This window comes from Tubulanus polymorphus, chromosome 2, assembly GCF_964204645.1.
Source record: "Tubulanus polymorphus chromosome 2, tnTubPoly1.2, whole genome shotgun sequence".
NCBI classification, from domain to species: domain Eukaryota; kingdom Metazoa; phylum Nemertea; class Palaeonemertea; order Tubulaniformes; family Tubulanidae; genus Tubulanus; species Tubulanus polymorphus.
In genome coordinates, this window is record NC_134026.1 from 5,357,893 (window position 1) to 5,370,808 (window position 12,916).

The following is a 12,916-nucleotide window of genomic DNA, read 5'->3' on the forward strand; positions in this document are numbered from 1 at the left end:
CCTTAATCTTGCATATCATAGAATTTAATCATTTTTGTGACACGTTGTATCAGGTCATTGATTGATTGTTTCATATCATAGCAAGTAATCGAATACATTTTTTCATAGGAAAACGTGAAACTTAATTTCAATTAATGGGGTTCGAATCCAACTACTGAAAAACGAACTGTTTCTGCGTCTTGAGAAACAGTCTGAAGTCAGGATTTGACATACCAGTGAGTTCGAGTCCCTCTGAAATTCACGCCCGGCTTCTTGAAAATAGGCATCGGCTGCACCAAAAAGGACCGTTCAATTACCACACCCAACGACCGAAAAGTGAAGAACCATCATGTTGAACACAGGGTACGTGCTTCCAAATAGTAATTCACAAACCGGTTCAACAGCCAACCAAATACAACGAAAATTAACTTAATGTTGATTTATTAAATTATGTTGTTGGCCTTTTTGGGGGTCTACTACATAGGCCTAAGTCATTTTTGATGAAATGATCTCCCGACCAGTGACCCTACCCAGGAGATTTCACTGGTATGATAAAGTCACAAATTACAATGAGCTCATATAAGAAATTCAAGAATGAGGAGAGTTTCAGACAAGGTAGCATTTCGAACTGGGGCAGGAATAGTCATAGAGTCAGTAACCTGTCTGTGACTGTGGTTTAGTTTCACGATCGGATATTTTCACAAACCACATTGGTATAAGGCCATCCGATTATAAAAAGCTTACCACCAACGATTAGGTAACTAACTAGGGCAGGTAGGATGGTGAATGTCACGTTGAACATATTACCATTGTCGAATAGTCAAATAGCCCTCCTAATAGCCTATGTCAAATTAGGCATTTTTCCATCGGTCCAATACCTAACCAAACTTTTGAAATAATGGAACCTTATTTTGGCTGTAATCAAGGGTTCAATATAATTAGGCCTATACGTAATATTCTTCTGTTTCCAGGAAATTAGCTGGACGTACAATTTTCATCTCGGGCGCAAGTCGAGGAATTGGCAAAGCTATTGCTCTGAAATGTGCTAATGATGGCGCCAATGTAGTTATAGCTGCTAAGACTGCGGAACCGCACCCAAAATTACCGGGCACCATTTACACCGCTGCTGAAGAAAGTAAGAGTTGGCATGTTGATATCATTTCATCATCTCCGGGAAAAAATTGTGAATTACCCCTCCCTGTAAGAGTTAGCGAAAACCAAAAAGGAACACGTCCGTACTGTACAAAAATTATTTTTTAAGCCGTACACACTCAATATGGAAAAAACGTTTTTCCTCTGAAAAACCATTTTCGATGAGTTTTATTATCCCTAGTGCTTTGTATTCCACAAGCTGAATAACCAATCGCCAAGCATCAGCAAGTGCATCTGATGACATACGCAAAAATTGCGGTTAATAACCAAGTTTGTCGTTGCCCTATGGGACTCTGTTTTCAGTGCCATGTGCGTTGGGCTTTGGTGTTGAAAAGGGATGTTACAGCTCGCTCCAATATCACTCGATTCATGTATACAATACTGGAATCGACGCAACAAATACCGGTAACAATATGAGATACATGTACCGGTACTTAGTAACATTGATAGCAATGGCTATATATCGAATCCCCAAATATCAACACTCCCTGTGAAATTGTGAATTCTCCTTCCCTCTTGCCTCATCTTGCTCTTCCTCTCCCCCTCACCCTACACTCCTGCCTCTCTCTTGCCCTCTAAAATGAATATATTATTTAATATATTTGCAGTTGAGAAGGCTGGTGGGAAATGTCTGCCGTGTATAGTAGATATTCGTTTCGAGGATCAAGTGCAGACGGCGGTAGAAAATGCCGTAAAGAAATTCGGAGGGATCGATGTTCTTGTGAATAATGCCAGCGCGATATCTCTGACCGGAACCCTCGATACTAAAATGAAAACATACGATTTGATGAACGGCATCAACGCAAGAGGAACATTTCTGTGGTGTGTATAAGGCTACTTCTATGGGAATTTTGTGTAGATATCCCGGTTACCGTAATCAGGATAGTGTACGGACACTACCTTTCCCCATTTAGGTGAAAGTGAGATCTTTTACACAATCACTGCCGACTGGGATCTATCTCGTACACTGCAACCAGTACACTCATAGCCAATCCTTCTTATCCACTTTTTCATGTTTGCACCCTGGTACACGGTAACAACATATTTTCTGATTGGCTGGCAATGTGAACAGTCTCTGCTTCATTCACCTTGCTCATTGGTCAATTTTGAGCCAAGGCTCGCTATGTAGCCTAATAGTTCCAGTGCCAAGCTGCAAGTATATGTGTAGTGGCAGTTTGCGAGGGCCGCATATTATCGCAGTGACAGCTAACATGTTCAAATCCAATCCAATAATCTATACTTTCAAGAAAGGTCCTGTATAGGCTTCACACTTTACTCGGAATCTAAGTCAATTGTTAGAAATTCAAGAAATTCTACCAATAGCTAAGTGCAAACAACGTATTCTATTTTCAGTTCACAGAAATGTTTGCCGTACCTTAAAGTCGGGAAAAATCCACATATACTCAACATCAGCCCACCACTCAATCTGAATCCTCGATGGTTCAGGGACCATGCTGGTAAAGTTGTAGTATACTTACGAATTTGTATACATGTATGCTCAAAATATGACCTGTAGAGGTTTTTTGAAAGATAATGTATGGATTTACACTAAGTGTTCGGTTCTGTGTGTGTTACAGCTTACACGATGGCAAAATATGGAATGTCAATGTGTGCATTAGGAATGTCTGAGGAACTGAAACCGGATGGGATTGCTGTCAACGCACTGTGGCCAAAAACTGGTATGTTACCAAAAAGCATGCTAATGTTAAATTCAGTTTTTAATCTGCTTCTGGATAAACTAGAGATGGATGAGGACCCTATTCCATCAGCTATCCGGCTAGATGGCGTACATTTCCACAGGACGACCTAACTAAAATTTAATTCATTTTCGATCAACTTTCTTTTATTAGTTTTAAGCCTTCCGCAAAAAAGGAAGTTTTCTCCTTCAAAACTCGTTATATCGACAAATGACTGATATGTAGGGACCCTGAGAGTCCTCATTTCCATTCGATGGATCCAAATTTTGTACATTGTTACAGCTATTCACACTGCTGCTATGGAAATGCTCGGAGGCGGAAAAGAAATCGCGAGCTTCAGTCGTTCTCCCGATATCATGGCTGATGCTGCTTACGTGATGCTGACGAAAGACAGTAAATCGTATACGGGCAATTTCGCAATCGACGAAGATGTTTTGATCGAAGCTGGAGTCACCGGAATCAAAGAGAAATACAACCTATCCCAAGGTTTGTTTTTTCTTTAGGGCCTACTTTGATAATAAGTAAACAAAATTGACAGTTTCCGGCATGCAATATCGTAATTAATCTATTGACTAAAATTTGAAAGGATGAATTTATGATTACCATATGGAACATTAACAAAGTGTTATTTATTAAGAGGATACCTCAAATTCTAGAGACTATACCAAATAATGGGGGCACACCCCCCCCCCCCAAAAAAAAAGATGATAGAGAGAATTGAGTTGAAAAGCTTATTTGGAACGATGCAATGTAAAAATGTTGTCCTCAACTGAAGCTGTATGTTTTAATCTACCATACTTTAATTCATTCAGATACGGAACCACTTCCCGATTATTTCCTCGACGATTTCATCGAACATGAAAAGAAACAGGCAGCAACTAGCGATGAATCGTCGCTATCCGGAGTCGAAGGCAACGTCGTCGATACGTTCCGTCAAGTTGAATCCGTTCTTAACGAAAAAGTTGTGAAAAAAGTTAACGGTATTATCGCGTTTGAACTGTCAGGTGAGTGTTGTAGCAGAGGACGGTCGGCTGTTCTGTGCGAGATAAAACAGTCGAGTCTGGTTAATTCGTAGCTGATTCTTTTATCATTTAATTCATTAATTCATATTAATTTCGTTCTCTATACCTTGGAACCTTGTTAATACGAATCTTGTGGGCAAAAGTGAAATTTTCGTATTAATCTGGTTATGTATTATCCAAATCTGGATAGATATAGATATGTTACCTGGGACATGCCGGAAATCATCATGATAAATGGGTTTTATCTTTACAGAATTGTATTACCAGGGTATCAACTGTATATTTAAAGATCAAAAACTGAAATGATACGATTTAAGCGTACCGATACTTGACTGTAATTGATCTGTCTGAAACTGAGGTGTCTGAATGTTTTTGATTTTTCAGGAGCCGAAGCCGGCGAATGGTATATGGATTTAAAGACCGGCAGTGGGTCAATAAAACAAGGCAAACCTGCGTCCGATCCAGACTGCACATTCCAAATGGACAGCGATAATTTCATTAAAATATTCAAAGGAGAAATGAAATCAACGACGGCTTTTATGCTCGGCAGGATGAAAATTAAAGGAAATCTTTCAATTGCTATGAAACTCGAGAAGATAATGGATTCGATGAGGTCTAAGTTATAAGCAATACAGCTAATCATATTGTATGGTATTTGTGGGGGTATTGACAATTTTTACATTACACATTGATGTACACGTATTTACTTTTGTTAGATTTCTAATCTTCTTTTCCATGATGAATTAATAAATTAATGCACTACCGTACATCAGTGACTTGAATTTAATTTTCTGTCTGTATTGTTGAAAATTTTTGTACCGTGGAGAATATTCAAGACTGTCATGTGATCCTTTCGAGTAGATGCATTTTTAATTCCGACCTGTTTAACACAGCTTGGGAAATGGTTCCTGGTGATATAATAGTCTTTATATCTCAACACCAGACGCCATCTATGGTCTTTTTAAGTGGTAATCTGCAGCCTTAGTGTGATGTGAAAGTGTGGCGATGAATTGCCTAATATCTGCATGAAATATCGATTTCTGGGAAGTGGGTCTGGGCAGCCAGTTGAACCTCGTTAATACGATTCGGTTTTAAGACTAAACCCATTTATTACAACGATTTCTTTCTAGGATTTCCCCAGCTAAGAAACTATATCGAGCAAGATTTGGATAATACGAAACCCGTTTAATATAACAATTTCACAAGATTAGTATTGACAAGGTTTCACTGTACTTATGGTGTGCCTTATCGCAGTAGTATGGGCAACTCAAAAAGGAATGGAATCCATGTGATCTAATGCTATCAAATAGACAATCAGATCAGATACAATAGACCCGGGGTACCTTGTTAAATATCCCCTTGTGAATACTGTATTCCTGTGATTCCTTAAACCTGACAAAGATGATCAATTACATAAGAATTTAAATATATGGACTGAAGTTGATATAAATTTATTCTAATAAAACAATAACTTCATTATACTATCGTATACTAATCAGATTTATTTCAGCAAACATTAATAATTCTCCTGAGTTACTAAGGTGCTGCTGTTCGGATGATTTTTCCGGCAATGTCTCAATAAATAATCATTACGAATGAATCGTTCTCCGCAGATCGAACAGACGTACGGGTGATCGCCGGTGTGCGTTCGCATGTGGATCGTTAGCTTATTCTTGAATCGATATTGTTTCGGACAAATCGCGCACGAATACGTTTTACCGGCGTGTTGCGCGTGGTGTTCGTTCAATCGCGATTTCGTCATGAACGACTTCTCGCACAAACGACACTGATACGGCATCGGTTTATCGTTGTGCGAATACATATGAGCTTCTAAACTCCACTTCGACGACAGAAACGTCTGACAAATCGCGCACTGAAATCTTTTAATTCCCCGATGGCTTTCCTGGTGTTTTTTGAGATTTCCCTTTTGCGCGAAGGACTTTCCGCATTGATCGCAATGGAAGTAATCCTTCGGATCGGAGTGCTCGCGCGTGTGCACTTTCAACGCGTGATTCGATACGTACCCCTTGCCGCACACTTCGCAAACGTACGGACGGATTTTCAAGTGAGTTTTCAGATGCGACGCGAGATACTCCTTCACTTTAAACGACTTATTGCATATATGACACACGAACGGTTTACCGGATTTATGTAGAGCGCGATGACGCAACAAATTAGGCCGATCAATGAACTGGGCGCCGCACGTTTCGCAGACGTACTCTTTAACTCCCGCGTGTCGTTTCATGTGCGCTTTCAAACCGCGTTTATCTTTCAGCGTCTGCTGACAAATCGTGCATTTCCAACGTTGACCGCGGTCATGACATTTAACGTGGTCGAACAATTCTTCGTCGGTGTGAAACGTAATCGAACAAAACTGGCACGTGAAGTTCTGCTGTTCGTACGTCGCGTCATGCTCCGCGTTCTCGGCGCGTTCGCCAAGTTCGGCGTGCTTTTGCATATGTAACTTGTAGCCTTTTTTCGTCGAGAATCCCTTCTCGCATAACACGCATTGGATGATAGCCGGTTTCGAATTCGAATGCATCAGTTTTCGATACAACGCTTCGTCGATTTCGTCTTTATTCAGATGTCGTTGCATGTGCATTTCGTAACCTCTCTTCGTCGTGAACGCCGTCTTACAAATAAAACAATTACAGGAATATTCAGCGATATCGAATTCGCCGTCAATTTCGCCTTTCTCCTGATGAACTTTCATGTGTTTTTTGTAGCCGACGTTCTCCGAGCTGAAGCCTTGACCGCATATTTCGCAATGAAGTCCGGTTCCCGCGGCGTCCGATTCTTGTAGATTCTCGTCCAAATCTAAATGGCCGTTGAGGTGGTCTTTGAATAATTCTCCGTCTGTCAAAACGACTGCACAAATCGGACATTCGAACCGCATTCCTTCCGAAGCGAGATCGCCGCCAGTTTCGTCGAAAATCTCCTTTTTCGCTCGATGCGACTTCACGTGGTTATCGTAGCCTCGTTTCGTCGAGTATTCTTTGGCACAAATCGAACACGTATATAATTCAGCTTTTGTATTCGAATCGTATTCGGCGTCCGAATCATAATCCTCTTGTTCTGATGGATTTTCAGGTATTATATCTTCGGTTTCGACTGCGTCACTGGTATCTTTATCCATCGAATGATTCTCCATGTGTATCATCCAAATCGCTCGCGCGCTAAATTGCCTCGAACACAAATTACACCGATAAATTCTCTGTCGTCGGGTCTTCACGCGATCCGTTTCGCGTTGGCATTTCTCCGTATCGTGGTCATCGAACTCGGCTTTATTGAAGAATATCGCGTTGCATTCTTTGCACTGATATATACTCTCGATTTCGAAATCTTTAGTAGAATTGTCCGCGACTGCGCTGTCGTAGTATTCTTCGTCTATAATACCGCATGTCGGTTCATCTTTCACGAGCACCACGTGAATATCCTTGTTGTTTTCTAAAACAACAAAATATTCTTTGATTGACGAGTCGCATTAAAATGAAGCTAAATAACCCATAATTGACGCACATCGATACAGATATTCCCATGGAGAAAGAAATTTAGGTCTTTGATACTAACCACCTATGTTTTTTATCCTCGAACTTTCAGCGATATTTTCTGCAAGTCCAGTTTGAACTTCTTGCGTTTCATCAACATTGCTTTCATGTAAACTGGTTTGCATCGGCTCAAGATCCTCATTTTCGTCATCACCAACTGGATCATCATTACCATCAACATTACCTATAATTAGAACATTATCTTTAAGAAAATCGAAAGGAATTGGAAAAATTTCAATCTATATTGAGTATATGGCCAAAAGAAATCTCTATTTATCCATCTGAACACCTGGGGCCAGTTCCATAATCGACCTGAAGACGGAAAGTGGTCTTAAGACTGGAACTTTAGTTCTTAGATTGGCTCTAAAACAGATGGTTATAGACTGGCCCTAATTCTAAGCCTTCACTATGGAACAAGACCCTAGAATGCTTAAACACCTGGATCACCAGGAATACTTGTATTTTTACTTGCAATAAGCGTGTGTGTGATTTAGATGACGGCGTTGAATCGATGACATACCAGGCGCAGTTTTTCCTGATAAGAATCGATGTTTTATCCAATGAATCCAGGTTTTCTCATCGACATTACGCACCAAATCATCCAGCAGATAAATGTTCTCTTTCAGCAGTTCTACGAATTCGCTGTCAGGATATTCCACTCCTAAACGAAGTTTGATGCATTGTAAATTAAGTTTTTTATATGAATTGAACCAGAATTCACTTATAGGTTTTGAGTAGTCTGCTGAATACCAGTCGTTGTTACGGGTTCCCTACACAGTACAACCCATAGGCGTTAGGTTTGGGGAACAACGGCTAGGTACTAAACTAGACAAAGGTTTTGAGCTCTCCTCACCTATAGCAGAAAATCCATCCTTTTCAGCTTTTTCCAGCAACGGTTTCAAAAACGATATCTCAAAATCTGGAAAAGACAATAAATTGAAATCAATAAAATCAGAATTGATCAATATAATATCAATTGAATTGAATTTGTACTCGCCGAGCAAAACCATTTCTTCTCTAGATTTCTTCACTCCTCGGCTCAATATCCTCGATTTGTTCGCGTTTTTGTTTCCTCAAAGGGTACCATAAGTTGATAAACAATGCCTTCGTTGCTACAAAGCTCCAATAAATACTAAAACGTCATTTTTGAAACGCCGCCGAGATCGAGCAATTCAACGACAATTCTTTTTATTCCTATCCAATACTGGCAAGTGAGTTCAAGATGGCGTCCAAGAAAGGTTCTGTGACGATACAATCTGTTGATTTTCCTCCATATGTCATTCAGATGCTACCGGATAGACATTTCCTCGTTGCTGGAGGAGGTGGACAAGCAAAGTGTGGAATCCCGAATATTATTGTAAGTATACAATCTGTAAATCTTACCAAAATTAGCTTCAAGTGCATGTTTGAGTTGGCGGGTATGCGTAAAATGCGGATTCGGAGCTTGTTTTGTATGGACTTTTTGGATTTTTGACATTTATGCGGGTACCGGGTGGCAATTATTTGGCAATCAACTATAAAATGAGGGCTTTTGAATGGCATATGATAGTCTCATTATGATATGTTGATCCAACAAATTTATCTTTTAACGCATTCCTCTTGTTCACCCTTATAATTTTTTAGTGCTGACAAATGTATTGAAACCCACCCATATGCTATGCTGCATGTTTATTCAATATGCATAGGTTTGTCATTCTAAAACACATTGGATGCACACAAAAAAGATTTCAATTTGACCTCTCCCCTTTCTTTTCCAAACATGTTTAAAGCATATTTTCTTTTTCCCCCAGATACGGAACAGAGAGATCAATCTCAGATTATGATCCGAACAATTCACTTTGAAATTTGACCACAGAGAGGATGCCTCGTGTATCACTGACTTGAGCTGGTTGCTGGTCACTGGTCATGTAATGTAGACGTATATTAGTCATCCTTTATTAACTTTGATGTGCCCATTTAGGAAGTGTTTGAGCTGAAGAAAGATGAAGATGCAGATACGTGTTATGCATCTAGTGTCTGTCGACATACCACTACTGATGCAATAATGAATGGTGCTACTGCGTACGATGGCAAAACACATTATCTGGCGGCCGGGGTCGAAGATCAATGTCAAATATATCATCTCAAATATAAATTAGTCAAACCAAAACCAAATACTGGTGAGTACGAACTAGTATTGCCGGAAATCTGGACCGAGAGTCACATTCCCAATACATAGGTTTATACGCTTTTGGCAGAGAGTTGAAAGATTGATTAATCCATAACAGAATTGCAACTTGTAGAAAATGATGAAGTGAATCATCAAAATCGATCGTACTGGAATATGTACTATTTTCAAGGATGAATTTTGTTTTAGTTATAATTCTGTTATGGATACATACAGGTAAATAACTGGGAATTATATTTTGTGGGCCTTGTAAAATATTTGGCTCATTTGAATTCCTATGAATGTTTATCCCATTAAGGCTAGACCTTATTTCTTATAGCCGTGGACGCAGATGGCAACGTAGCCGTTCGGAAACGTAAAGGAAATGCTACGGAATCCGATGATAATAAGGCCACACGTAATGTTGTATCGTTTGATATCACCCTCGACAAATCTGTACAGTCTGATTTCGCTGAAGATGGCGGATTACAAAATGTCGTTAAATTCAGCAGGGATCACACTCTAGTCATTACAGGAGGAGCTGATGGATATCTCAGAATATGGAAAGTAAGTTATATTTTCAATTGGATTACTACGAGGAGCTAGTCGTCTGAATGACTATATTTGTTACATGTATCCCTACAACTGTGACTAGATTTGGGAGCCAGCTATTTTGAAAACATTTGACTTCGAATTAAAAATCCAATATGCCAACCCCGTAACTTATTAATTTTAAAGCGTGCAGGCATGAAGAGAATTCATGAAATCGAAGCGCATAAACAGGAAATAGAAGATCTCGATATAAGCCCCGATGGCAACAGAGTAAGTACATTGACGCTTATAAAAAATATCACCGATGCTGCAGTTGTATTTTTAGTTTCTAAACGAAATTGAAATCAATTTAGATCGTGACCATTTCAAGGGAAAAAAAGGCGTGTGTTTGGAATACAAAAAATGGCACTAAGTTCGCGGATTTAGAATGGCCTCAAAAAACTGAAGCTAAATACCGGTTTAGGACTTGTAGGTGAGTTATTGAGTTATTGGTGAATCGATTATGATAATGACTGTCGCCGAGCTCACTTTTCACGCGATATTGTTCTTTATAGATATGGTATTATTGAAAACAAGAAGGAAAATTTTAATCTTTATACAGTGAACATTCCCGTTACGCAAGGTCAGAAAAACGCCCAGTCGTTTATAACTATCTGGAATAGTAAGGACTTTCGAGTGAAAAAGATCAGTGGCACTGGTCCAGAAATTGTGTCCTCATTTGCTGTCAGGTAGGGCAGGTCTTCCACACCACATAATCCATAGCTCATTAACCACTTTTTGGCGTAGTCCGAAAAAGATATTTTTGTACTTTCATTTCTTGGGATAAATATTTTCAATTTCATATTTTCGTGGTGAAAGTGGGACTTTCTTTTAATAATCCAGGCGAAAGTTGTAGCTCCCATCATATCCCTGCTAGTTCTGTGAGCATTTGCGATACTAAATTCAACTAGGCACAAGCCTTGATTGCAATAATATTGTAATGATATTTGAAGGAGGCTTTATCCCATTGTGCAAATATCGAATTACCGCAAACCCTTATTGAGTCATAATTGGCGGCCCCAATTTTAAACATTCTGCGTAATGATTTGAAGTACCCTGGTAATTGTTATGATTTCAGCAATGACGGAATTTATCTCGCAACTGGTACTTTATCGGGTAGTGTGTCAGTATTTATATCGTTTAGTTTGAGTGTAAGTACAACCTGGCTCCGTGTTGAGTACCGGTTTTATCTACGCCACAAGTGTCGATCCCGGAAATCCTCAGTAATCCGAGATGATTGTTATTCGGAGCCTGAGGCCGAAGAACTGATAGATTTCGCCGTATTTTTCTATTGCAGAGACTTTATCACATCAAAGATGCTCATAGTATATTCGTAACTGGTCTTCTATTTCTGCCGTCTACCGAAGAAGTTCGATCGCTTACCGGTGCTCAAGATTTCTCATTGATTAGCGTATCGGCTGATAACTGTATTAAACTCAATCAGATGCCACCTAGAGGTCATTATCGGAACTGATTTTCCATTCGTTTCCAGATGGATGAATTTCATTCCTTCTAACCCGTGTCTACATTTGATAATTTCAGCTTCATTCAGCGCGATATGGTTATTGATCGGGTTCGTCATTATTATCTATGCAATATTCTGGCTGATGGCTGAACTCGGAGTGTGAATCCTAGCGAAAATGAACTATTAAACTCGCGAGCAGCTTTTGAGTTTTGAATATTTCGACATCTATGGAATATAACTATAAGATCGTGATTATGGATAATGAGTCATCGTATTTACATGGACATGGCTGTTTCACAAATGAAAATGTTGATTTGTATTTATGCTTTTCCTCTGTTAATTATGGAATAGATAAATCTCCAGGGTCCAGTCTTATAGGTCAGGATTTACTCCAACCAGAATTAAACTCAATTGACAGTTTTGAGTTAAGCCCTGGGTTAAAGTTAAAAGTGAAAACGACCCACGAGCTATTGATGTTTTACAACAATAAAATTCCTTATGTGCTGAAATTTATAGAATTATCTCATAAAATACAACTTATTTATTAGTTATGTTATTTGATAAATGTAAGATGATTGTGAATTTTGATTTATTGTGGTGTTCAGATGAAAAGAGGGTTCGTTTTGATTGAAACCTCTAAGCGGAACCCATCTGTTTTGTATTGTCTCTAACGGCACTAATCCTGCTTCTAAATTGTTTGTCTATGATCGTTTAAGCTCATTGTAAGAGTTCCTGGTAGAACCGTGGGGTTCAAAACCCATGGATTATGAAAGCAACTCATTGTGTGTTTTTTTTGTGAGAAGAAAGGAAGAAAATAGTTTCTGTAAATGTTTTACATTACGTGCTGTTTCCTAGACGTGATTGTTGAAACGTTTGTCTGTGATTTTAGATATTCGCCTATGTTTTAATGATTTATTTATTGGGGGTTATATGTAATGAATAATAAACGAATTTATTCTGCAATTCAATGCGTTCTTGTTGATTCTCCGCTACAATGTACCGTAGCTGCATCATCGTCTTGTTGAAAGTTCACGTGTGTGCTGGCATTCACCCAGTACTGAATCTTAAAGTAAGAGATCGAGAAATGATTAACGCGCTGTATGTCCATAGCACTTCGTAGACTGTCGAGCGCGTGTGAGATATAGTTTAGAAACTACACGATGCAACTTGGTAAATCGTAAAAATGTAACTAACACCACTACGCAACACATTTTTGAAGCGACAAATCAAATCTATTTGAAATGACGCTTATACATGGCCATTTCAAATGAACTTTATTTGTGAAGTTAGAGCTGGCTTATCGATTTAATATCGGT

The 12,916-nt window shown here is 39.1% G+C and overlaps 3 protein-coding genes across 4 annotated transcripts; 2 read left to right on the top strand and 1 right to left on the bottom strand.

Annotated features, from left to right (window-relative positions):
- Window positions 1-183: 183 nt before the first annotated feature.
- LOC141899243 (hydroxysteroid dehydrogenase-like protein 2) lies at window positions 184-4,617 on the top strand. The gene is made up of 8 exons (XM_074785426.1): window positions 184-342; window positions 951-1,114; window positions 1,740-1,953; window positions 2,485-2,588; window positions 2,709-2,810; window positions 3,111-3,314; window positions 3,641-3,832; window positions 4,235-4,617. The coding sequence occupies exons 1-8, from the start codon at window positions 329-331 to the stop codon at window positions 4,474-4,476; spliced, it is 1,236 nt and encodes a 411-aa protein (XP_074641527.1). The 5' UTR covers window positions 184-328; the 3' UTR covers window positions 4,477-4,617.
- Window positions 4,618-5,342: 725 nt separating this feature from the next.
- On the bottom strand, window positions 5,343-8,582 carry LOC141899409 (uncharacterized). Of its 2 annotated transcripts, XM_074785686.1 has the most exons (5): window positions 8,396-8,582; window positions 8,252-8,317; window positions 7,919-8,059; window positions 7,421-7,582; window positions 5,343-7,297 (listed from the first exon to the last, which is right to left on the bottom strand). In XM_074785686.1, exons 1-5 carry the CDS (start codon window positions 8,406-8,408, stop codon window positions 5,367-5,369), a joined length of 2,313 nt encoding a protein of 770 aa, XP_074641787.1. In that variant the 5' UTR covers window positions 8,409-8,582; the 3' UTR covers window positions 5,343-5,366. The 2 variants fall into 2 exon arrangements, with proteins under 2 accessions (XP_074641787.1, XP_074641788.1); XM_074785687.1 differs by lacking the exons at window positions 8,252-8,317; window positions 8,396-8,582 and having other exon boundaries at window positions 7,867-8,050.
- Window positions 8,583-8,620: 38 nt separating this feature from the next.
- Window positions 8,621-12,542, top strand: LOC141899900 (guanine nucleotide-exchange factor SEC12-like). Its single transcript, XM_074786511.1, has 9 exons — window positions 8,621-8,755; window positions 9,359-9,557; window positions 9,885-10,111; window positions 10,283-10,366; window positions 10,450-10,568; window positions 10,651-10,824; window positions 11,214-11,286; window positions 11,433-11,592; window positions 11,678-12,542. The coding sequence occupies exons 1-9, from the start codon at window positions 8,621-8,623 to the stop codon at window positions 11,761-11,763; spliced, it is 1,257 nt and encodes a 418-aa protein (XP_074642612.1). The 3' UTR covers window positions 11,764-12,542.
- Window positions 12,543-12,916: the final 374 nt, after the last annotated feature.

Excerpts from the sequence above, each read along its gene's own strand:
- LOC141899243 (XM_074785426.1), top strand. Across the intron at positions 1,954-2,484 it reads GCAAGAGGAACATTTCTGTG|TTCACAGAAATGTTTGCCGT; the intron begins GTGTGTATAAGG and ends TTCTATTTTCAG. Across the intron at positions 2,589-2,708 it reads ATGGTTCAGGGACCATGCTG|CTTACACGATGGCAAAATAT; the intron begins GTAAAGTTGTAG and ends TGTGTGTTACAG.
- LOC141899900 (XM_074786511.1), top strand. The coding sequence starts at position 8,621 with ATGGCGTCCAAGAAAGGTTCTGTGACGATACAATCTGTTGATTTTCCT. Across the intron at positions 10,569-10,650 it reads TACCGGTTTAGGACTTGTAG|ATATGGTATTATTGAAAACA; the intron begins GTGAGTTATTGA and ends TGTTCTTTATAG. Across the intron at positions 10,825-11,213 it reads GTGTCCTCATTTGCTGTCAG|CAATGACGGAATTTATCTCG; the intron begins GTAGGGCAGGTC and ends TTATGATTTCAG.
- LOC141899409 (XM_074785686.1), bottom strand. Across the intron at positions 8,060-8,251 it reads GGATGGATTTTCTGCTATAG|GAGTGGAATATCCTGACAGC; the intron begins GTGAGGAGAGCT and ends AACTTCGTTTAG. Across the intron at positions 7,583-7,918 it reads ATCAGGAAAAACTGCGCCTG|GTAATGTTGATGGTAATGAT; the intron begins GTATGTCATCGA and ends TTCTAATTATAG.